Source organism: Macaca mulatta, chromosome 10 (genome assembly GCF_049350105.2).
Source record: "Macaca mulatta isolate MMU2019108-1 chromosome 10, T2T-MMU8v2.0, whole genome shotgun sequence".
Lineage (NCBI taxonomy): Eukaryota > Metazoa > Chordata > Mammalia > Primates > Cercopithecidae > Macaca > Macaca mulatta.
Window position 1 is genome coordinate 20,861,957 of NC_133415.1, and position 25,035 is coordinate 20,886,991.

General features: G+C 48.1%; 1 protein-coding gene, 1 long non-coding RNA gene and 1 pseudogene across 6 annotated transcripts; 2 read left to right on the forward strand and 1 right to left on the reverse strand.

The window, feature by feature from the left end:
• Positions 1–9,572: 9,572 nt before the first annotated feature.
• On the forward strand, positions 9,573–24,921 carry DUSP18 (dual specificity phosphatase 18). Of its 5 annotated transcripts, none has more exons than XR_003719781.2 (3): positions 9,573–9,986; positions 13,682–14,775; positions 24,650–24,921. XR_003719781.2 is itself a non-coding variant. In XM_077948853.1 (3 exons), the coding sequence occupies exon 2, from the start codon at positions 13,759–13,761 to the stop codon at positions 14,323–14,325; it is 567 nt and encodes a 188-aa protein (XP_077804979.1). In that variant the 5' UTR covers positions 9,573–9,986; positions 13,682–13,758; the 3' UTR covers positions 14,326–14,358; positions 24,674–24,921.
• Positions 18,502–21,043, reverse strand: LOC144331797 (uncharacterized). Its single transcript, XR_013399297.1, has 2 exons — positions 20,916–21,043; positions 18,502–18,548 (listed from the first exon to the last, which is right to left on the reverse strand). It is a non-coding gene; the product is annotated as an uncharacterized LOC144331797 (long non-coding RNA).
• On the forward strand, positions 22,265–23,177 carry LOC718163 (large ribosomal subunit protein uL13-like; annotated as a pseudogene).
• Positions 24,922–25,035: the final 114 nt, after the last annotated feature.

Sequence of the window (25,035 nt, forward strand, 5' to 3'; positions counted from 1 at the left end):
GCCAAACTGGTTTGGGTGGAGCAATGGCTGCTGAAACAGGAAAAACTGGAGGTTTTAAAAGAACTGGTGCAGGAACAATTGCAAAAGGGACCTATAGAGCCTACTTTTTCCCCTTGGAATTCTCCTATATTTGTCATTAAGAAAAAAATCAGGGAAATGGAGAATGTCAACAGATTTAAGGGCTGTTAATGCTGTGATTCAACCCATGACTGCAGCTGAACAACACCTGACAGGACAAAAGGAAAATAAAAAGGCTGGACAAGATATATGGTGGAGGGATGCACATATAAAGAACTGGGAAAAAGGAAAGATAATTTTATGGGGAAGAGGATTGGCTTGTGTCCCTCCAGATGACAATCAGGTGCCCACCAAACATCTGAAGATCTATCATGAACCAGAGCATCTAGTGGACCCACCCGTACAGTGCAAATTGAAGGTTTAAGTATTGCTTTTAAGACTCAATTTGCTTTCTCTGTGCCTTCTGTTACAAGTGGCCTGCTTCTCCTATTCAACAGTAAGTTTTACTCCATGGTGATTAACCAAAGAGGCAGAAGCTGAGTTACAAATGCCTCCCGGCTACAGCCACATAAGTTTTTGCTTCTGTTTCAGTAGATTTACTAACGTGGGGGTGAGGGTTTTTGCAAGAGATGAACAAACTGTGTAGGTGCCCTCAAGATGTGTACCTCTTGTGTACTGGTTCCCCCAGTACAAGCCATGCTGAGAAACTGCTGGAGCACCAATGTTTTACCTGTAGATGCTTAACGGACCAATGCTTTCTGACTGAACTCCTCTCTACCCCGAATACAAGACACCCTAATAGGTAGGCAGGGAGTATCATTGCCCCTATTCAGCATGAAGAAGTACAGAAGACGTACCTTCGTCCTTCTGCTACCCTCCTAGGATTAAGGGTCCTCTATGTAAAAGGGGAGATAAGTAGGAAGCATTCAAATCAGAGCAACTCCCTTTTGAATAAGGGCTAAGAAAAATTAAGCTGGATCACCAACTGGCAACTAAGGGCTGCACAGCCTGCAACTGCCTTGCTCGATTAATTTAAAAAAAGAGGCCACCTTGTGCTAGTAATAATAGCTGTGGTGATTTTTACAAAAACAGAAGGGAGGCATGTTGGGAGAAAAGCTGAGCATTGGGAGTGAAGTTGAGGCAGGCCTTGCATGTCTGCTAGACCTGCTCCTTGCTTCTAGCACTCCCATTATCTCAGCAGCCACATGTTTCTCATTCACTTGATACACTGTTTCCTTTCAACACCCACATCCTCACCACCTGTTTCTTTGAGCACCAATAAATAGCCTGGGCTCCAAGAGCTTGGGGCCTTCACAGCCTCCACACTTCCAATTGTCCCCTGGTCCCACTTTCTCTCTCAAACTGTCTTTCTCATTCCTTTGACTCCACGGGACTTTGTCGCCCCCACGACCTGGTGGTGGGTCTGATCACACCAACAAAAGAGTGTGTAATCTAATCAGGAGTCAGGACAGATACACAAACAGCTACTATGCAAGGCAGAATGAAACCACCACAAGTAATCAAAGTTCAAAGGGGAGAGGAAACCCGTATGACTCAGGTGGGTTATGGGCAGAGGTGGGCAGGAGACAGGATGAGGTCAGAAAATGCTGTGTAGGAGGCCGGGTGTGGTGGCTCACACCTGCAATCCCAGCACTTTAGGAGGCCCAGATGGGGGGATCACTTGAGGTTAAGAGTTCGAGACCGGTCTTGCCAACATGGTAAAACCCCGTCTCTATTAAAAACATAAAAATTAGCCGGGTGTGGTGGCACACACCTGTAATCCCAGTCGCTAGGGAGGCTGTCGGGAGAATCTCTTGAACCTGGGAGGCAGAGGTTACAGTGAACCGAGATTGCACCACTGTATTCCAGCCTGGGTGACACAGTGAGACTCTGTCTCAAAAAAAAAAAAAAAAAAAAAAAAAAAAATGCTGTGTAGGAAATGGCATTGAGATAAGTCTTGAAGGATGAAGAGAGAGCTAAAGAGGCATTCCGGATGAAGGGTCTTCACAATAAAGGTACAATGTGGGGACTATCAGTGTGTAGTCTGGATAGCAGGCAGAATGGGGAGTGGGGACCATTGGAAGGCCACTGGATCCACCATGATGACAACCACTGGAAATGATGAGCCCTAGGCTGAGCACTTTACATCCTCAAGCCAGACCTTGGAGGTAGGTTCCCTTACTACTATGGCATTCTTTCAGATAAGGAAACGGAGGCTCAAGGAGGTGACAAGGCCACACGGTGGGACTGGTGGTAGAAATAGCATCTAAGCCAGATCCTTCTGATGCCTCCCCCACACCTCTTTACCACTGGAATGCCAGGCAGTGGCATTACTGAGGCCTTCTCCTCTAAGGTACCACTGTCCCAGCACACCTCGCCTGGCATGTCACGTCAGACAAGTGGGTCAATCTTCACCTTAACCATGGAAGCTAGCTTGATCCCGCCTTTTTGAGGTGAGCATCCACAAGACTATCAGAAACTCCTTCACCAGAATAGGGGGGATGCATGGGGAAGGAATATGAGGATTGCTGAGGATTTGTTATGCCCTGCTGTCTGCTGGTCTCCGTCTATTGTTTTACAGTCGTGTAGGCTGGCTAGTTTCTAGTTCTCCTCTGGTCACACTAGTGTCATCGTGGCCCTGGGGCAGATCCCTTTGCCAGAACTAGGGTGGCTGGTCTTTCTTGGGAGACTGGAGGTTTCAACTATTCCTGGAACACTCAAAGGTTATCCAAGTACTGGTGGATGTTCATGGATTCCCGTCTCCAGTGCCCCAGCTTTCTGAGCTGGTCTGTCACAAATTTTTTATCAGGTGGTCTGATCTTCATTAGTGGCTCATCTTCTTGCTCTTCTCTAAAGCTCTCTCATCTTAACACGATATTCATTCCATAATCACTTTTGACTCACGGGGAGCCTATTTCTCTATTTGTAAAAAGTGAGCATTGGCTGGGCGCGGTGGCTCAAGCCTGTAATCCCAGCACTTTGGGAGGCCGAGACGGGCGGATCACGAGGTCAGGAGATCAAGACCATCCTGGCTAACATGGTGAAACCCCGTCTCTACTAAAAAATATAAAAAACTAGCCGGGCGAGGTGGCGGGTGCCTGTAGTCCCAGCTACTCGGGAGGCTGAGGCAGGAGAATGGCGTAAACCCAGGAGGCGGAGCTTGCAGTGAGCTGAGATCCGGCCACTGCACTCCAGCCTGGGCGACAGAGCGAGACTCCGTCTCAAAAAAAAAAAAAAAAAAAGGGGGGGGGCATTAAGCTTAGATAACTCCAAGGCCCAGCACAGTGGCTCACGCCTGTAATCTCAACACTTTGGGAGGCCAAGGAGGGAAGATCACTTGAGGTCAGGAGTTTGAGACCAGCCTGGCCAATATGGTGAAACCCTGTCTCTACTAAAAATACAAAAATTAGCCAGGCATGGTGGTGCACGCCTGTAGTCCCAGCTACTCGGGAGGTTGAAGCAGGAGAATTGCTTGAACCTGGGAGGCGGAGGCTGCAGTGAGTTGAGATCGCGCCACTGCACTCCAACCTGGGTGACAGAGGGAGACTGTCTCAAATAAATAAATAAATAAAAAAAAAAAAGGAAGCTTCTGGACAGGTGAAAGTTGGCACAGCCCTCAGGTATACATAAAGCCAATTCAGGAGCTTCCAGGTAAGAGTATTTCAGAGTTCCTTGCCCCACCTAAGGTGTACAACATTCCCCACCAAATTGGCCCCCAACCTATCGTGAGCCACTCAGAATATCCCACACCACCTGGCCACAGTGATTAAAACAGGGACGGGCCCATGAGCCAACTGGGGCCAACTGGAGTCCTTCTTCAGGATTTGTCTAACTGGGGCAGTACTGGAAGTACTCCTTGTGGTCTACAGGCCAGGGTTTCCTGTGGCTCTGCTCCCCAGGTTCAACCAGCCTGATAATACCAGTGTTCAGAAAGTCACAAAGAGTTGGGCATGGTGGCATATGTCTGTAATCCCAGTACTTTGGGAAGCAGAGGAGGGCAGATCACTTGACCCCAGGGGTTTGAGACCAGCCTGGGCAATATGGTGAAACCTCATCTCTACTAAAAATTCAAAAAATTAGCCGGGCATGGTGGCACATGCCTGTAATCCCAGCTACCTGGGAGGCTGAGGTGGGAGGATTGCTTAAACCCAGGAGGTTGAAGCTACAGGGAGCCTCATGCTACTGACCTCCAGCCTGGGCAACAGAGTCTCAAAAAGAAAAAAGAAAAAAGAAAAAAAGAACAGTATAAAGACAATGAAGAGAGGCAACGGAAGACATACCTGGTGGTAGTACAGCCCCTGGCTTCTCTCTCCTAAAACATTGGTGACTGTGCCCTATCCATCCTTGATTATGTAAACCCAACTTCTCTATTTTGCTTGAACTAGTTCAAGTTCAGTTTATATTACCTGCCACTCAGAGGATCTTAATAGATCCTATTTTTACAAATGAGAAGGCAGAATCTGGAGGAAGTGTGATTCACCCAAGGTCACACAAAGCTGGCCTGCCCATCTATTTCCACTACATCACACCACTGGAAGTTTAGCAGAAGCAGAAATGCCCAGGTCCCTACTCTTCTTTTGGTCTTTGTGACCTTCAAGAGGATCTGGCACTGTCTCTTGAGGATCTCCAACTGTTTTCGATGTCAGAATCCTGTGGGCCCATGCAGACTTGACCCTGGAACATGGGGAGAAGTCAAGAGAGTCAAGGAGGGGCAGCAGCTCAACCCCGGGCTCCCTGCTCTGCTTGAAAAAATGAGTATGTTCTTGGAGTCCATCTTGTTCATTTGTCTCTTCCTAGTGCCCAACAGTAGCTGTCCCAAGCAGGCCCTAAGGACAGGTTTAATGAATTCATCAATCAGGGTCTATGGGAACAGCGGGGTGACAGCACTCAGGCTTTTGACTAAGCAGGTCAAACTCTTACCTGTCCATAAGCAAAAAGTGGGAGAAGAGCCTCAGTTCTCATCTGGAAAATGGGGATAATCCCTGAAGGAAAAAACTGGCAAGATGGTGTTCATGCTGATTAAAACTCTAGGACCCAAGACCTTAGCTTTTTGGGGTTTTTGTTTTTTGTTGGTTTTTTGTTTGTTTTTCTGAGACGGAGTCTTGCTCTGTTACCCAGGCTGGAGTACAATTGCAGCTTACTGCAACCTCCACCACCCGGGTTCAAGCAAGTCTCATGTCTCAGCCTCCCATGTAGCTGGGATTACAGGCACCCCCCACCACACCAGGCTGTTTTTGTTTTGTTTTGTTTTTTTTATTTTTGAGACAAGAGTCTTGCTCTGTTGCCCAGGCTGGAGTGCAGTGGTGTGATCTCGGCTCACTGCAAGCTCCGCCTCCCAGGTTCACGCCATTCTCGTGCCTCAGCCTCCCAAGTAGCTGGGACTACAGGCACCAGCTACCATGCCCGGCTAATTTTTTTGTATTTTTTTAGTAGAGACGGGGTTTCACCATGTTAGCCAGGATGGTCTCAATCTCCTGACCTTGTGATCCACCCGCCTCAGCCTCCCAAAGTGTTGGGATTACAGGCGTGAGCCACAGCACCTGGCCCTGGCTCAGTTTTGTATTTTTAGTAGAGACGGGGTTTTGCCACATTGGCTAGGCTGGTCTCGAACTCCTGACCTGAAGGGACCCTCCTGCCTCAGCCTCCCAAAGTGCTGGGATTACAGGCATGAGCCACTGTGCCTGGCCTAGAACCCAAGACTTGGGTATGGGAGAAAATAAGAATCCATTCATGGATTTCCTAGAGAGATAATGTGCTTTCAGGAAAACAAAAACAAAAACAAACCCCAAGAAACATGGAGTCTTTCTGGCTTCCGTAGCCCAGGAACATGTGTGACACCTTGGGCAAGTCAGTAACCTCGAGTATCCACTGTCTCCTCTGTAAAATGGAGCCTGCCTTAGAGCACCTTGAGGACTTCCTATCACCTCTATGGTCCCCCAGGATATAGGGAGAATGAAATGAATATGGGTCAAGCCACTAACACCTAATGCAAAACCTTGTGGCTACTTTACCTCCACCTCATGGATTCATTGTGCAATGAGGTTGTCATGAAAAACCACCTGAGATAAACTGCTCTTGAGTAAAAATTTTTTCACTGCTGCTTCACTGGAATTCATTAAGCTGGAGCAGGGAGGGAAAGGTGATACAGGTTACAGATGGCTGAGGCCAGGTCCAGAGCAGATTTGACAGGGTCCCGGGGGAGTGGCTGAGGCTTCCCCAGGTATCTTAGGACAAGTGCAGCTCTGTCACAATTTTCAAAGGAGCAAGGGAGTAACCACAGTTTCTTTTTGCGGAAAGACATGCTAAAGGGGTGTTTCATGGACACTCAGAAGAAAAGCAATTCTGCGGATGTAAAAGGACCCAGTGCAATCCACAAGAGAAGGGTTATCAGGAACTCAGAACCATCTTCAGAAGCAGTCATCTTTTTTTGTTTTTTGAGATGGCGTTTCATTCTGTCTCCCACGCTGGAATGCAGTAACACAATCTCGGCTCACTGCAACCTCCACCTCCCGGTTCAAGCAATTCTCCTGCCTCAGCCTCCCGAGTAGCTAGGATTTACAGGCATGCGCCACCACACCTAGCTAATTTTTGTATTTTTAGTAGAGACGGGGTTTCACCATGTTGGCCAGGCTGGTCTCTAACTCCTGACCTCAAGAGATATGCCTGCCTTGGCCTTCCAAAGTGGTGGGATTACATGCATGAGAGCCACCATGCCTGTCCAGCCAAAAGCAGTCATCTTGATGATCCTTAAGGATGAAATGGGAGAGAAGGGTCTTAGAGGGAAGGAGTAAAAGTTGTAGGGTAGGGTTTGGAGGATGAATTTGAGAGGTGTTTAGCTTGGGAGGCACTTGCCCTAGACCCTATGCCTAAAGAGGATCTGGGAGGCGGGGGTTTGGAGGCGTATAAACCAGAGCAGGGAGAAATAAAAGTGAGGAGTTTGGACAGATGTTAGGCTGGTTAATAGGCGAATTCTGGAAGAAGGTTTGGGGAAAGTTTAGAAAAGTGAGGGAGGTGTAGGGTGGACAGGGGTTTTAGGAGACTCTGAAAGGTGAAAGGTCAAAGATGGGGTGGGGTGGGGTAGAATGGAGCCAGGTACTCCGGGTGAAAATATAACAATCTGGTCAAAATGAGGAAATGGCGAAGAGTGGATACACTTCTAGGCACTGCATTTTCACTTTTTGATAATCTGGTTACACCATGAAGTAGTCTTATAAACATATACCTTTAAATGGTTTTGCCCATTTAAAAATAATTCTTCAGGATCAGGCACGGTGGCTCAGGCCTATAATCCCAGCACTTTGGGAGGCCAAGGTGGGCAGATGACTTGAGGTCAGGAGTTCAAGACCAGCCTGGCCAACATGGTGAAACCCCATCTCTACTAAAAATACAAAAATTAGCCCGGTGTAGTGGTGAGCACCTGTAATCCCAGCTACTTCAGGAGGCTGAAGCAGGAGAATCGCTGGAACCCAGAAGGCACAGGTTGCAGTGAGCCAAGATTGTGCCACTGCACTCCAGCCTGGGCAACAGAGCTAGACTCCGTCTCAAAAAAAAAAAAAAAAGTTCATATTTTATTTCTAAAATGTAGAAACAAAATGTACAATATGGAAGCAAATTTTGGTATGTCATAAAATAAAATACATGTAATTGTGTATGAAACAGATGGGTGGTATATTAGATGGGAGAAAAAAGCAGGTTACTAAAAAGTGAACTTTTGTGATGTATCGTTTTTTAAGTATAAGCATGTTTTAACACATATATATGTGAATGGATTCTGATCAAAATACACCAAAATGTTAACAGTGATTGTCTCTAGCCACTCATGCTGCTCGTCTGTCTTGTCTTTTCTCTTTTATTTCTTTGAGACGGGATCTCACTCTGTGGCCCAGGTTGGAGAGTAGTGGCACAATCTTAGCTCACTGCAATCTCCACCTCCCAGGCTCAAGCGACTCTCCCACCTCAGACTCCTGAGTAACTGGGACCACAGGTGAGCCACGACGCCCAGCTAATTTTTTGTATTTTTTGTAGAGATGGGGTTTCACCCTGTTGCCCAGGCTGGTCTCAAACTCCTGAGCTCAGGTGATACAACCGCCTCAGCCTCTCAAAGTGAAGTGGTGGGTTTACAGGCGTGAGCCACAATGCCTGTCCTTACTTTTCTGTAAGTGTACACTACTTTTATAATTAGGTCAAAAAAGACAACTGTAGAAGAATAAAAAATATTGAAGGACTAGTTTTTCTAATTCATTTTCAGCCTATTTGGAACTGGAGTGTTGTGAATGTTTTTCTATTTACAAACTAGTATGAACAACCCAGCTTCCCAATCTGTCATTTACATTTTTCTGACCTCTATGCATAGCCTAGGTATGACGTGATGGAAAAGGCTGGTTTAGAGATCAAGATGCTCCAACACAAAAGTCTCCCAAATCCTGAGGGTTTTTTGTTTTAAAAAAACAATCATTAAAACATTTAAAGACACATAAAACTACACCCACTCAGTGGCGCAACAAATTTACCAATACTAGAAGGGGAGGAGGCTGGCAACTCCTGGAAATACTCTCTTTCAAGTAATAAATAATGGTCATTTTGAACCAAATTGCTTTCTACCTCAAGTCCTCCATGGATGGGAGCCTGGAGGATGCAGTGATGGGTGTTGTGGAATGGAAAGGAGCATGGGTAACTAGGTTTGTGAGGATCAGGGCCAGGCAGAGGGAACTGTGGGCTTTTCCAGGATCACTGGGGAACACAGAGGCTGAGGAGTGTGGGTCGGGTTCGAGCTTGGGAGGACCTCGGCCTCTCCAGGCTCTAAGGAGAGTCAGGGCTCACCACCTAGGGCGCTGGGACCACACGACGGATGTCATGCCTGGGAGATTGAACGGCCGGAACTGATTCTGAGAAAATGTGGATGGGAGATGGGGATTCCGGGTTCTCCCGGGAGTCTGGGTGATGGAGTTCAGGCTTCAGGGAGTCCGAAGAGCTAGACTGGGAAGGGGCTGGTGCCCGGGGCTGGGAGAAATCCAGACTCCGCCGGAGTTGAAAAAGGGCCGGGGTCCGGCTGAGGGAGCGCGAGTCCTCTGAGAGTTCGGGCTCCCTTGCGGGTCCGAGAGTCTAACGAACGCTCCGGGCACCCAGGCCGCGCCCGAAGAGCACCAACAACTGCGCGGTCTGCGGCGCGAAAAGTAGATCTGCGGCTGAACCCCTACGCCGATTACTTAGCCGTGGCCCTATCGAGCGGGTGGTTCGAGCCCGAGGTGGCGCCGGTCCTGTAAATCGTGGAGGATCTCAGGTCCCCTGTGACCCAGGGCGTAGTCTGCTGTGTCATGGTGGCCTCCCTGTTCAAGAAACAGTTGGAAACTGGAGGTCGGTTGGGAACCATGCTTGTTGGGCGCGCGGAGGCCGGTTGGGAACCATGTTCGTTGGGCTCACGCAGACCTGGAATTAGTCCCTGGGCGGAGCCTGGAGCCGAGCGCGGCTGGTTGCCTGGGAGAAGCATAAGGGGGCGGGGGGGGGGGGGGGCGGGGGTGGGGGGGGGGCGGGGAGAGGGTGTCGCACATGCGCACAGAGCCCGGGCGGCTACGGAAGGGGCGAGATTGTCCCTCGGCTGCAGCCGTGGTGCGACCCGGCCCGTTGCCGTAGAGATGGGCAGGGCTGGATGGAGTAGGGTGCGGTGAGCTGAGCTGACCCTGCTTCGCCACGGGGACTGCAGTGACCCCGGCTTGCCGGCAGGGCGGGTAACCAGTTGAGCCAGGGTGGGGCTGCTCAGGGGCGTGGAGCGGAGGCCAGGATTTCTCTGAAGACCCAGCACAAGCGATTCCTTTCTGCGACGAGACCATTGCTATGGAAACCAAAGCTCCAGGCCAGCGGAGATTGAGGATCCCGGGTCGTGACTGGTCTTTCGCCCGAAGAACCTCGCCTGAGGCTTCCGGAAGCGGCTACTTCCTGAACGAACCCGCCCACCCTCCTGAGGGAGAGAGGTAAGACCCTCGGGGTCTTGACACCACGCAGGCGAAGAAGCCTGTTCCAATGCCAGCTCCCCCAGGAAACCTACCCGGCCCACCCCTAGAAGTGGTGCCTCGCTCTCCTTAACTCTTGGACTTTGTTCCACGTTCATAACTTAGTATTTGACGAACGCCCCGTGATGTTTGTTCTTTTTTCCCACACATAATAGACCATAAAGATTGGCTTCCTTACTTTATGACTGAACAAGTCCTTTTCCCCGCTGTGTCTCAGCTTCCTCTTATGTAAAATGGAAATATTAAATCTAGACGCCGGTCTGATTAGGTTGCTTTGAAGATCGAACCGGATGAGGGAAGCCAAAGACTTCATAGGCTGTAAAGTGGTTAAACTGAACTGCTACCCAATTGCTATTTTTTTCTTCTCCTCTCCCCCCCTCAAGCTAAATATTCTTTAGATCTCTTGTGGTTTCTTCAGGCGGTCTTTGCGACTCCCTATGCTCCAACCTGGAAGAAATCTCTTTACACTTCCCTTTCACAGAGCCCTGCATTTTAACTTCCCTATCAGAAGCAAGAAAAATATTTATCATTTTTAAAGGGCTTACTCTATGCCAAGCCCTGATAAAACTCTACGTGGGTTATCTCATTTAATTTCACAACATCCTTGTAAGGTAGGTACTGTTATCCTATTTTCAAGCTCTGTCTGCCTGTAATTGCCTGTTTACTATCTGTTTCTCCCGCTAGACTTTGAGCTCTCTGAGAAAAGGGGCCGTGCCTGTCTTGTACATTTCAGTATCTCCAACACCTAATACAGTGCCTGATAGATATTTCTTTTCTTTTCTTTTCTTTTCTTTTTTCTTTTCTTTTTTTTTTTTTTTTTTGAGACGGAGTCTCGCTCTGTCGCCCAGGCTGGAGTGCAGTGGCCGGATCTCAGCTCACTGCAAGCTCCGCCTCCCGGGTTTACGCCATTCTCCTGCCTCAGCCTCCCGAGTAGCTGGGACTACAGGCGCCCACCACCTCGCCCAGCTAGTTTTTTGTATTTTTTTTAGTAGAGGCAGGGTTGCACCGTGTTAGCCAGGATGGTCTCGATATCCTGACCTCGTGATCCACCCGTCTCGGCCTCCCAAAGTGCTGGGATTACAAGCTTGAGCCACCGCGCCCGACCTCTTTTTCTTTTTTTTTAGATAGAGTCTCACACTGTCACCCAGGCTGTAGTGCAGTGGCGGGATCTTGGCTCGCTGCAACCTCTACCTCCCGGGTTCAAGCAGTTCTCCTGTCTCAGCCACCTGAGTAGCTGGAACTACAGGCCTATGCCACCACGCCTGGCTAATTTTTGTATTTTTAGGAGAGACGAGGTTTCACCATGTTGGTCAGGCTGGTCTTGAACTCCTGACCTCTGCCTGCCTCAGCCTCCCGAAGTGCTGGGATTATAGGCATGAGCCACCATGCCCAGCCCTGATAGATACTTCTTTACTAGCATGAAAATGACTCCCCCTATCACTGCCCTCACCCACAAGAGCATTGTCACTTCTGCAAACTTTTAGTTGCTGTGATGAACAGCACATTCCTGTATTCCCGTTACCCACTGGGCACTGGTTTGGGGGGACGTCAGTTCACTTCTCTCTGGATTTTCTGATGAGGATCCAGAATATTCCTTAGCATTTAGGCTTCCATCTGGGTTCAGGAGGCTTTTTCTTTGCCCTTCATATCACCTTTATAACAAGCCAGCCCTCTCTGTCCTTCCTGGGATGAGTCTGATGCATTTGAGTCTAGGGCATTGGCAGGTAGAATTTGCCTATACAACCTTTAGTCTTTCTCTTTGGTAGCCTCAGAACCACCCCCATCCCCACCCAGCCCCTCCCTGGAATTCTAGAGAAACATGGCCAGAGAAGTCATTCTTTCCAGAAAAACCTCTCAGAAGGCAGAGTCATAGCTGTTGGGAGTTATTTCTTCATTCAACAAATATTTATCAAGCACCTACTTGTGGGGACACAGCCCTTGGCACTAGTTGGTGATAGAGTGGGAGTGAAGATAGACACCGTCATATCCCTAGAGGGCTCACAGTCTGTGGGAGAGACAGACATTCATCAAATAATCAGGCAGATCAGGGCAAAACCACATCTTCAATAAGTGTTAGGAAGGAGAGAACACAGGGCTAAGAAAGCCTGGAGCAGAGAGTCGGTCAAACATGAGGGAGGGGTGTGATCTAAGAAGATTTCCCTTAAAACAGTTACCTTTGAATTGGTATCTTAAGGCTCCTCAGAATTCTGCAGTCTTCTGCTGAATGGACCACATCAGGATCTAGTAAGTTCATAAGGAAAGGGACTGAGAGATCAGCAGAGGCAAAGGCCACTAGCTGGAGAGGACAGGCTATCCCTAAGGAACTGTAAGTGGCTCAGTTCACCTGAGGCCCTGCAGAGCATGGGGAAGCCTAGTAAGAGGCTAGAGAGACAGGCAGGAGCCAGGTCACAAATGGCCTTGACAGCCAAACTAAGTGGCTCCATCTTATCCTGACAGTGGATAGCCACTGAAATATATTAAGCAGGGAAACAAAACTTTGGCTCCTCATTTCTCATGCCTGGTGAAGACTGCCATTTGGCCTTGAAAGGTGTGATCTAAATCCAAATGGGCCTATTTCAGTGGGACGTATAAAGATGTCCTGGTTTTGCAGCTTTGTTTTAAGACTGAGAAAGTGAGGGTCCGAAAGTCTTAAGGAACGCTCCAGGGACCTGGGCCGCACCTGAAGAGCACCAACGACTGCGTGGTCCGCGGCGCAGGAAGCAGATCTGTGGCTGAACCCCTATGGCGATTACTTGGTGGCTGAGTCTATCAAGTGGGTGAAGGCAGGGAGTCGGCCTCTCCTTGGGGTGCATTTCCCAGCTCTGCTGCAGGCAGCATGATGCAGGTGTGGCAGGTCTTCCTGAGGCCCTGCTGCCTCTCTGTGCTTGCCCGTGGGGTTGCTGTGGTGCCCATTATGCTGACTTCAGGAAGCTTTTAGCCACTCCCTTTCCCAGGCCCTCTTCAGAGGCAAGGTGCAAGAGCATGTCTAACAATTTAGGACTTTGTATTTGACATCAGCTTCACATGGGCATATCCTATCTCTTTAAAGAGATTGTTCTTAGGGGGGGAAATGGGGACCCTCCCTACTCTTAGACCAACCGTTTCCTCAGTGACTGCCAGCACAATCGGCTCTGGTTCCATGCCACTGGCTCAGGGCCTTATGATTTGGGCATAAAGTCGGAAGACTGAGGAGGAAGACTGTACAAGTGGTTCCCATTCAGAGGGACTGGAAGGAAGGAGAGAATTTGGAAGAGCAGCAAGAAGAGGGCTGTGTGAGCTTAAATGGAGAGTCAGACCAGGGCACACTTGAGGGACACAAGTCATCTGCCCAACTAGAACTGTGGGACCCCTCAAGGGAGGCCTCAAGTGCCAGACTTGGGGACCTGCCCTTTGTCCTATAAGGCAGTGCACATTAGACCACCTGAGAAGCATGCGGAAAATGCAGATTCATGCTCTTCACCCTGAGAGTCTGACTCTGGGGGTTTGGAGAGGGACCTGGGTATCAGTGCTTTAAATGAGTTTGCTGGGTAATTCTGCTGTGATGATCAGAGGACTACCGCGGGGAATGCTATAGGCCTATCCATCCATTTCCCAGGGATCCCCTGGATTTGGCCCTCTGGGCACCTGCCCTCTAAACATCCTCTCCCTCCCTGCAGTTTTCCATGGACACAGCCTAGCAGAAAGATGCAGCCTTCATGCTTCGCTGACTACTGACCTCTGACCGACCGCCTTGATGACAGCACCCTCGTGTGCCTTCCCAGTTCAGTTCCGGCAGCCCTCAGTCAGTGGCCTCTCGCAGATAACCAAGAGCCTGTATATCAGCAATGGTGTGGCCGCCAACAACAAGCTCATGCTGTCTAGCAACCAGATCACCATGGTCATCAATGTCTCAGTGGAGGTAGTGAACACCTTGTATGAGGATATCCAGTACATACAGGTACCTGTAGCTGATGCCCCTAACTCACGTCTCTGTGACTTCTTTGACCCTATTGCTGACCATATCCACAGCGTGGAGATGAAGCAGGGCCGTACTTTGCTGCACTGCGCTGCTGGTGTGAGCCGCTCAGCCGCCCTGTGCCTCGCCTACCTCATGAAGTACCACGCCATGTCCCTGCTGGACGCCCACACGTGGACCAAGTCGTGCCGGCCCATCATCCGACCCAACAGCGGCTTTTGGGAGCAGCTCATCCACTATGAGTTTCAGTTGTTTGGCAAAAACACCGTGCACATGGTCAGTTCCCCAATGGGAATGATCCCTGACATCTATGAGAAGGAAGTCCGTTTGATGATTCCACTGTGAGCCATCCCACCAGCCCCTGCATTGGAGTCAGGGGTACAGGTCTATTGTTGATTCTACACCAAGATCCAAACTTGAACATTCTACTTTTGTTTATACAGAAAAAAACAGATGATGCCTTTTATGAGCACAAGGAAAAAGAGTTGCTGTAGCTTTTAACTTTATAATCCATTATTTTAAAGAGTGAACTCACTAGTTGTGAAATGGTGAAGGTCAGTTTTCTGCCCTGTGAGTGACAGGCCTCTGCTGGCCAGGGGATAGGTTGAGGCAGATGGTGCCCAGAAGAAAGAGGCCAGCACCCATTGCACATGGCAGGCCTGGAATCCTGCAGCCCTCCCCAAAACCGAGTGACCCAGGAATGAATCTGCTACAATTCCACCTCGTTCTTTCATACCCAGAGCCAGAGCCAGAGCCAGAGCCTTAAGCATCATGGTACCTCTTGCGCTTCTCACAGTAAGTGCCAATCTGCTAGATAAATGGCCTTCAGGCAGTGCTCCAGGAATCCTGGGGGGTCCCAGGCCACCGGTGCTTCCACCTTCACTACAAGTGGCCCAATTCTGGTTTTCTAGATTGTACTTATGCATAAGGTAGTTTCTAAAGAAAACATTCCACTGTTTAATTTTTTTTTCTTTTTTTGAGACTGTCTTGCTCTGTCACCCATGCTAGAGTGCAGTAGTGTGATGATGGCTCACTGTAGCCACAACCTCTCAGGCTCAAGTGATCCTCTTTACCTTAGCCTGCTGAGTGGCTGGGACTACAGATGTGTGCCACCATGCCCGCCTCATTTTTTTTCTTTTTTTATAGAGATGAGGTTTTACTGTGTTGCCCAGACTGGTCTCAAACTCCTGGCCTCAAGCAATCCTCCTGCCTCAGCCTCCCAAACTGTTGGTGAGCCACTGCACCTGGATACCACTGTATAAAAAATTTAAAAAAAAAAATTGTGAGTACTATTGTACATGGCAAAGTTTCAAAGAGCTCTTGGCCATCCCTCACCAAACTTTGACAAAAGATGGTGTTGGTCCCCTTCTCCAGGGCACATGAGAAAAACAGGCCTGACATCAGGCCTCGGGTTCCTCTCTTGGGCCTTGGCTTGGAAGGCTGGAGCTTTGGACCAGTGCCCAGCCCTGTCACCTCCTCTTCATGCGACCTGGACCCCTGGGAGCATCAGTGTCCTCATCGGTCCAATGACATCCCTTTTCTTACAGAGTTGTCATGAAGATTCAACAATTTCTTGGCATAATGCCTGGCCCATGGTGTGTGCTTAGTGCAAATGGCAGCTCTCATCATGAATGATAGACTCTTTAACCCTGCTGGTCCCAGGTCAGCACACACATCCTCATAATGGCATTTCTCCTTTCTGTGCACAGCCCTTTATTGTTATAAAGTACTGTTCCAAAAAGTTACCCTGTGTAAAAGAAAAAAAATGGTTTAAGTCCTTTCAGACCCTACCTCAGAGGAGGCCTAGACTTAGAGCCTTTTGAGAGCTTCCATCTTGTTTAATCTAGGTGCAATCTAGGGGTCCTGAAGCAAGGAGCACAATTCCAGTGTCCCCCAATTACTTCTAAACAGTGATTGCAGCCTTGTTTAGAATCAATATGAAAACTTGGCACCCTGGCTGACTACTGGGATTCATAAGGGGCAGTGTCAAAGGGACTAACGAGCGGACTCCATCAGTAGGCCCTGGAATTCAGGATTGTTCACATCCCCTCGGTGCCAAGGACCTGGCTCAAGACCACCTGTTCTGATCCAGAGGTTTTCAGCAAACAGCATTTGAAACAGAAGCACAGCTGCTCTGTTTGACACCGAACTGTGGCTCCAGATTCCAGTGGAAGCCAAATGCTTTTTCTTTTACAGCTGGGTGCCTGTAATCCCAGTTACTTGTGAGATGAGGCAGGAGAATCACTTGAACCTGGGAGGCAGAGGTTGCAGTGAAACGAGATTGCACCATTGCACTGCAGCCTGGGCAACAAGAATGAGACTCCATCTCAAAAAAAAAATAAAAAAGGGAAAAGAAAAGAAAAGAAAAAGAAATGCCTGGGACCAGAAATATTTGGATTATTTTCAGGTTAATATTTGCTTTACCTGAAGCAAATACTAGTTGAGCATCCCAACTCGAAAATCCAAAATGCTTAAATAAGTATTTCCTTTGAAGTCATTTCAGCTCTCAAAAAGTTTTAGATTTTGAGCATTTCAGATTTTTGGATTTGAGATCCATGAATGGGTCTCAAACTATATTTCACTTGCGGGGGCTGTTGTAGTTTTTTTCCACTTGCTCATTGTTAGTATATAGAAATACAATTGAGGCCAGGCGTGGCGGCTCATGCCTGTAATGCCAGCACTTTGGGAGGTAGAGGTGGCCAGATCATTTGAGGTCAAGTGTTCGAGACCAGCCTGGCCAACATGGCAAAAGCCTCGTGTCTGCTAAAAATACAAAAGTTAGCAGGGCGTGGTGGCAAGTGCCTGTAATTCCAGCTACTGAGATTAGAGGCTGAGACAGGAGAATTACTTGAACCTGGGAGGCAGAGGTTGCAGTGAGCCAAGATCATGACATTGCACTCCAGCCTGGGCAATAGAGCAAGACTCCATCTCAAAAAAAAAAAAAAAAAAGAAAAATTGTTCTGTGCCTTCCGGCCCCCATGGTTTTTTCTCAGAAATCCAGAGGCATTCTAACTATTGTTTCCCAACAGGTAATGCTTTATTTTTCCCCAGCTGCTTTTTAAGATTTTCTCCTTGTCTTTGGTTCTCATCAGTTTTTGACTATGATGTATATGGACATGGATTTCTTTGGGTTATCCTTATCAGAGTTCACAGAGCCACCTGATTGTGTTTCAGAAATCTGGGAAGTTCTCAGCTATGATTTCTTCAAATATTGTTTTCTGCACCATACTGTCCTTTACTTCTGTGTCACTGATAATATGAACATTAGACCTTCTGACATTGTCCATGAATTCCTGAGACTATTCATTTAAAAAAAATTTTTTCTTTAGGTGGGTGTGGTGGCATGCACCTATAGTCCCAGCTGTTTGTTGGGGCTGAAGTGAGAGATCACTTGAGCCCAGGAGGTCAAGGCTGCAGTGAGCCAATATTGCGCCACTGCACTCCAGCCTGGGTGACAAAGTGAGACCCTGTTTCAAGAAAAAAATTTTTTTTTCTCTCTGCTGCTCATTTTGGATAATGAGCAGTTTACTCTTGGTGCTGTAACAAATTATCACAAACTTGGTGGCTTAGTGGCTTAAAACAACATCCATATATTTTCTCACAATTTCTGTAGGTCAGAAGTTTGACTGGACTTGACTGGTCCTCTGCTTAAAGTCTCACAAGGTCAAAATCACGTTTCATAAGGCCAAAACCAAATGTGTTTTTCCCTGGAGGCTCTGAGGAAGAATTTGCTTCCGTGTTCACTTGGGTTCTTGGCTGAATTTAGTTCATTGCAGTTGTAGGGTAGAGGACCCTGTTTTCTTAGCTATCAGCTGGGGGCTGGCCTTTTGTCTGTAGAAGCTGCCCACATTCTGGTGCTTTCTATGTGTCCCCCTCCAGAAATAGGTTGAATTTTTCTCACACTTTAAATACCTCTAACTTTTCCTTCTGTTAGCATCTAAGTCCGGCCAAAGAGAATCACTCTGCTTTAAAAGACTCACGTGATTAGAATGAGCCCACTAAAATAAAAATAAAATCAGTTACATCTGCATAAGTTACATCTGCAGTCTCCTTTGTCATATAAAGTAACATTCACATTTTCCAGGGAATAGGTCAGAAACATCATTTCCAAATCTTGATTCTTATGTTTTCTTAGTTTTAAAATTCTTATTTAGCCTGTAATCCCTCCAGTTTGGGAGGCTGAGGCAGGTGGATCACCTGAGTTCAGGAGTTTGAGACCAGCCTGGTCAACATGGTGAAACCATGTCTATTCTACTAAAAATACAAAAGTTAGCCAGGCATGGTGGCACATACCTATAGTCCCAGCTACTCCAGAGGCTTAGGAGAATCACTTGAACCCAGGAGGCGGTGGTTGCACCACTGTACTTCAGCCTGGGTGACAAGAGCGAAACTCCATCTCAATAAATAAATAAGTATTAAAAAAAGAAACATTTTAAAAAATAAAATTCCTATTCGATTGTTTTCTTTGTCCTCTATTTCTCCGTTAAGACTTTCCATCTTTCATTTTTAAAGTCTTTTTCTGGGCTGGACGTGGTGGCTCATGCCTATAATCCCAGCATTTTGGGAGGCTGAGGTGGGTGGATTACCTGAGGTCAGGAGTTCGAGACCAGCCTGGCCAACATGTTGAAACCCCGTCTCTAAAAATGCAAAAAATTATCTGGATGTGGTGGCGGGCACCTGTAATCACAGCTACCTAGAAGGCTGAGGCAGGAGAATTGCTTGAACCCAGGAGGTGGAGGTTGCAGTGAGCCGAGATCACACTATTGACCTCGAGCCTGGGCAACAGAAGTGAAACTCCATCGTCTTTTTCTGATAATTCCAACATCTGGGTCATCTCAGGGTCCAGACTTTCCTCATTCTTTGTGTGTAATTTTGATTGTATCCCAGGCATTTTGAGCAGGTCTTGTTTAAATCCCACGGAAAATGTCGGGTTTTTGTTTTAGGAGGCAGTTGACCCTCTTAGGTTCAGTTCTGATCTGTCTCCTGTGGGCTGTTGTAGTTCCAATATCAGTTCAGTTTCAAAGCCTTTGCCATGTAAATCAGAACAGTCCTAAGCTTATGCCACCCAGTGACCAGTCTGAAACCTGGGTGTTCTGCCTAATAGTTCAGTTCTCATTCACTGGAATACTGTTTAGAGTCAGATGCATGCATGTGAGCCTACACATTCATGTGCAACTTAATGGGATCTGTTTCACAAGCTCTCTCCTGTCCACATTCTCGCCCACACTCTCCAGCTTTCAAGACCCCTCATTTTCCTGGCCCTTTAGCTAGAAATTGGGACTTTTAGTCTCCCTGCTCTGTTACGTACCTTCCATGGCGGGGTGTGCTCTTGGGCCAGGTGACAGGATGAAGAGAGAAAAAAGGCAACAGAGATTCCCCTCTTCTACTTTTCAGATCGCAGATGCTTTGGATAGATGAAAGGATTCCACTCTGTCAGAGTTTTAGGTGCTTTTCTGGCCGCCACTGCTACTGCTGCTACCAAAAAAAAAAAATTTTTCTGGAGACAGAGTCTCACTGTGTTGCCCAGGCTGGTCTCTAACTCCTGGCCTCAAGTGATCCTCCTGCCTCAGCATCCCAAAGTTCTGGGATTACAGGCATGAACAACTGCACCCAGCCTTGTTAATACTTCTTTTTCAGAGTCCTCAGATGCATTCTTTCCAGGGCTTTTAGTTGCAGCCAGTGGGAGACACAGACTGTGCTTTATCTATCTTACTTAGAACTGGAACCCTGAGGACTTACTTTTTTTTTTAACTGAAAAAAAAAATTTTTTTTTGAGATAGTCTTATTCTGTTGCCCAGGCTAGATACTGTGGTGTGATCACCACCCACTGCAGCCTCAACCTCCCAGCCTCCAGTGATCCTCTTACCTCAGCCTCCTGAGTAACTGGAACTTAGAGGCACTCACCACCATACCCAGCTAATTATTATTATTATTATTTTTTTTTTTTTTTTTTTTGAGACGGAGTCTCGCTCTGTCGCCCAGGCTGGAGTGCAGTGGCGCGATCTCGGCTCACTGCAAGCTCCGCCTCCCGGGTTCACGCCATTCTCCTGCCTCAGCCTCCCGAGTAGCTGGGACTACAGGCGCCCACAACCGCGCCCGGCTAATTTTTTGTATTTTTAGTAGAGACGGGGTTTCACCGTGGTCTCGATCTCCTGACCTTGTGATCCGCCCGCCTTGGCCTCCCAAAGCGCTGGGATTACAGGCGTGAGCCACCGCGCCCGGCCTAATTATTATTATTATTATTATTTTTTGAGACAGAGTCTTGCATTGTTGCCCAGGCTGCAGTGCAGTGGCACAATCTCAGCTCATTGCAAGCTCCGCCTCCTGGGTTTACGCCGTTCTCCTGCCTCAGCCTCCCGAGTAGCTAGGACTACAGGCGCCCGCCACCACGCCCGGCTAATTTTCTGTACTTTTAGTAGAAACGGGGTTTCACCGTGTTAGCCAGGATGGTCTCGATATCCTGACCTCGTGACCTGCCTGCCTCGGCCTCCCAAAGTGCTGGGATTAGAGGTGTGAGTCATCACGCCCGGCCTATTTTTAAAATATTTAAAAAATTTTTTTAGAGACAGGGTCTCACCATGTTGCCCAGGCTGGTCTCAAATTCCTGAGCTCAAGTGATCTATCTGTCTTGGCTTCCCAAAGTGCTGGGATTATAGGCGTGATCCACTACACCGGCCAGAATTTTTTTTTTTTTTTTTTTTTTTTTTGAGACAGAATCTTGCTCTGTCACCCAGGCTAAAGTGCAATGGCCTGATCTCGGCTCACTGCAATCTCCGCCTCCCGGTTTCAAGCAGTTCTGCCTCAGCCTCCCAAGTAGCTGAGATTACAGGTGCCCGCCACCACACCTAACTAATTTTTTTTTTTTTTTTTTTTTTTGTATTTTTAGTAGAGACAAAGTTTCACCATGTTGGCCAGGCTGGTCTCAAACTCCTGACCTCAGGTGATCCATCTGCTTTGGCCTCCCAAAGTGCTGGGATTACAGGTGTGAGTCACTGCACCCAGCCCAGAAATTCATTTTACATGCTCATTCGTAGAAAAGGGGAAACAAATACGGTCGAGCCACAATATCCCCATCTTCCTAACCAAGTCAACATGTTAGTATTGTGATCTAGGTCCTTCCTCCTGAGCATTTTTTCATAGTTGAGTAAACATAATTTTCATTCCTCCTTTTTTAAGTTTTAATCACTTTTTATATTGTTATACAAAATAGAGAGAGGGTTTCACTATGTTGGCCACGCTGGTCTCGAACTCCTGGGTTCAAGTGATCCTTCCTCCTCAGCCTCCCAAAGTGCTGGGATTACAGGCATGAGCCACTGGGCCCAGCCATTCCTCCTTTTTAACTCTCTTTTTAAATATTCAGAATTGGACATGATGAGATCAGGATTTCATCTCCTAAGTGGGAGAGGTTAAGGTTGAGGGCTTTTGAGAGGGTCCACGTCCTTTTCCCAAACAGTTCACGCTGTTCTTTTGGACTCAGAGTAGAGCAACCTTTTACTCAGACAACCTAGGAAGAAGGTCATGTTGAGGTTTGAATGCAGTCCTATAGTAGGGGAGAAAGAAATGGTCCCATAGCCTAACACCCTGGCTTAGAACAGGGATTCTAGGCCTCTGTTTGATTACATGAACCTTTAACATTCTCCAAAAGTGAGGAAGCACTTTCTTTCCAAAGTCAATTAAATTTGGTTTGAGAAGTTTCTCTGAAGTTTATAATGCCCTGTCAGATAAACAGGAACATGCTGTTGGCCCTGAGGATTTCTCGGAATGACCAATGTTGAGATGGTGATCTAATTACAAATCCCAGGGGGCAGGTAGCTCTTGACCTTAAAGCACACAGCCCTGCTTTCCTATCCTGGGATGTTAAATCTAAATGTCCTTAGAGGCCAAGTGCAGTGGCTCATGCCTGTAATCCCAGCAATTTGGGTGACTGAGGCAGGAGGATCACTTGAGCTTGGGAATTTGCTATCAGCCTGGGCAACATAGTGAGGCTCCTTCTCTACAAAAAGTTAAAAAAAAAAAAAAAAAATAGCCCAGCATGGTGGTGCACACCTGTAGTCCCAGCTACTCGGGAGGCTGAGGTGGAAGGATCGCTTGAGCCCAAGGAAGTCAAGGCTGCATTGAACTATGATGGCACCACTGCACTGCGTCCTCGGCAACAGAGCAAGACCCTTTTTTTTTTTCCGTATTCTGTTACCCAGACTGGAGTGCAGTAGTGTAATCATGGCCCACTACAGCCTCCCACCTCAGCCTCCCAAGTAGCTGGGACTATAGGCTCTCTCCTGGGCTTCCTGACGGCCATGGTGGCTAAGAAGGCCCGAAGGTGGTGGTCATACACTGCGGGGACATCAACATTTCTGGCAATGTCCATAGAAACAAGTTGAAGTACCTGGCCTTCCTCCGCAAGCGCATAAACGGAGCAACCCTTCCCGATGCACCTGCCACTTCTGGGCCCCCACCACTTCCAGGTCCCCGGACGCATCTTCTGGTGGACGGTGGGGCAAGGAAACCAAGGAGGCCAGGCCGCCCGGGACTACTTCAAGGTGTGTAATGGCATCCTACCGCCCTATGACGAAAAAGCGGGTGGTGGTTCCTGCTGCCTTCCAGGTCGTGAGTCTGAAGCCTACAAGGAAGTTTGCCTACCTGGGGCACCTGGCTCACAAGGTTGGCTGGAAGTACCAGACAGTGACAGCCGCCCTGCAGGAGAAGAGGAAGAAGGCCAAGATCCACTACTGGAATAAGAAACAGCTCATGAGATGGCCGGGCGCGGGGGCTCACGCCTGTAATCCCAGAACTTTGGGAGGTGGAGGTGGACAGATCACAAGGTCAGAAGATCGAAACCATCCTGGCTAACACGGTGAAACCCTGTCTCTACTAAAAAAAAAAAAAAAATCCGGGTGTGGTGGTGGGCACCTGTAGTCCCAGCTACTCAGGAGGCTGAGGCAAGAGAATGGCGTGAACCTGGGAGGCAGAGCTTTCAGTAAGCCGAGATCACGCCACTGCACTCCAGCCTCTGCGACAGAGCGAGACTCCATCTCAAAAAAAACAAAAAAGAAACCAGCTCATGAGGCTACAGAAACAGGCTGAAAAGAACGTGGAGAAGGAAACACAAATACACAGATGTACTCAAGACCCATGGACTCCTGCTCTGAGCCCAATAAAGACTGTTTATTCCTCAATAAATAAAAACAAATAAAAACAGGGAACTTTGCTTTGGCTTGATTGATTTTGGGCTCCAGCGTAATAAGGGTTCTTCTCCAGAGAAAGTCTAAACATACAAACAGAAATTCCCAGCCTAGGCAGCAGGTGCAGCTGGGATGCTGGCAGTGCTTAGGGAAGGAGGGAGGCAGCCAGGCATGGTGGCTTAGGGCTGTATCCCAAGCACTTTGGGAGGCCGAGGTGGGCGGATCAGCCTGGCCAACATGGTGAAACCTAGTCTCTACTAAAATACAAAAAAATTAGCCGGGCATGGTGGTGTGCAATTGTAGTTCCAGCTACTCAGGAGGCTGAGGCAGGAGAATCGCTTGAACCCAGGAGGCAGAGGTTGCAGTGAGCTGAGATCGCACCACTGCACTCCAGCCTGGGCAACAGAGCAAGACTCTGTCTCAAAAAAAAAAAGGAGGAGGAAGGGGGCACATGAGGGTTGTGGTAGTTGGGATAGGATAGGGCTGCAGGAGACCTAGACACTGAGAGACGTAAGCAGGCATAGAGAACAGGGGTGGTCCCCAATAGCCGAAGGGTTCAGGGCAGTGGGGTAGGCTTAGAAACATCAGAATATCCAGGGCTTCACATACCAGGCCAGGGAGCCCAGGCCTTGTCCTGCCAGTGGTGGGGAGCACAGAAGGCAGCCACTAGCCCTCATTGAGGAAACATCTACTAAGTGCATGCTGCGGGCAAGGACTGTGCAGTACTTGGTTAGGGAGGATGCAGAGGTGTGGCTGACAAGACCCCACCCAGAACAGAATGCTCCCAGGCTAATTCCTCATAGGGCTCCAGGCTATGTCCTCAAGTCCTCAATCACTCATGCGACAGATATTCACTGATACTGTAGCTAGCTTCAGAGATGTCCTCAGTAATCCCGTCTTCCTGGTAGTCCTGCCCTTGTGTAGTCAATGTGGGAAGGGCTCATATTAAATAGACTGGTAACCAATAAGATACTGGAGAAATGACAGAGTGTGACCTTTGAGATTAGATTTAAAAGGACTTTGTGGTTTCTGGCTCTCTTGAATCACTCACTCTGGTGGACACCAACTACTCTGTGTTGAGGACACTCAAGGGGCCCTATGGAGAAGGCCCCATGGCAAGGAACTGAGGCCTCCTGCCAACAGCCACGTGAATGCCTCATTTCTAATGTAAATCTGAAACCATCTTTGCAAAACTGTGACTGACACAGTGAAAGAGATCTAACTTAATCGACTCCATCTTGCTTCTAACCTCCAAGCTGTCTTTGTTCATTCCTGGGCATAGGCTGAACTAACATTCGGAGAAACCTAGTTTATGGTTTATAGATTAAAATGAAGATGATAACAGCCCTTTCCCAAAGCAGACCTCTTTCTTGCCTAGGGACTAGATTGCCTATATAGGACTAACATTAGCCACAAGATTAGAAATTATGGTTTAGGAGTCGTGCAGCTGGAGGCTGCAAGATTCTGACCCTCCCTAAACTGCTCCTAAGATCAGTGCTCGAGATATTTTGCAGATCCTGTGCCTGATGGATCAGCTGGCACCACCCAGATGGATAAACTAGCTCGTCTGATCTTCTGGCCCCCACCCAGGAACTGACTGGGCACTAGAAGACAGCTTCAACATCCTGGGATTTCATCCCTGACCAGTCAGCACTCTTGTCTCACTGGCTTCCCCCAACCCACCAAGTTGTCCTTAAAAACTCTGCTCCCTGAATGGTCGGGGAGACTGATTTCAGTAATAATAAAACTCTGGTCTCCTGCACAGCAGGCTCTGTGTGAGTTACTCTTTCTGTATTGGTAATTCCCCTGTCTTGATAAATCGGCTTTGTCTAGGCAGCAGGCAAAGTGAACCCATTGGGGGATCACAAATCCTCCA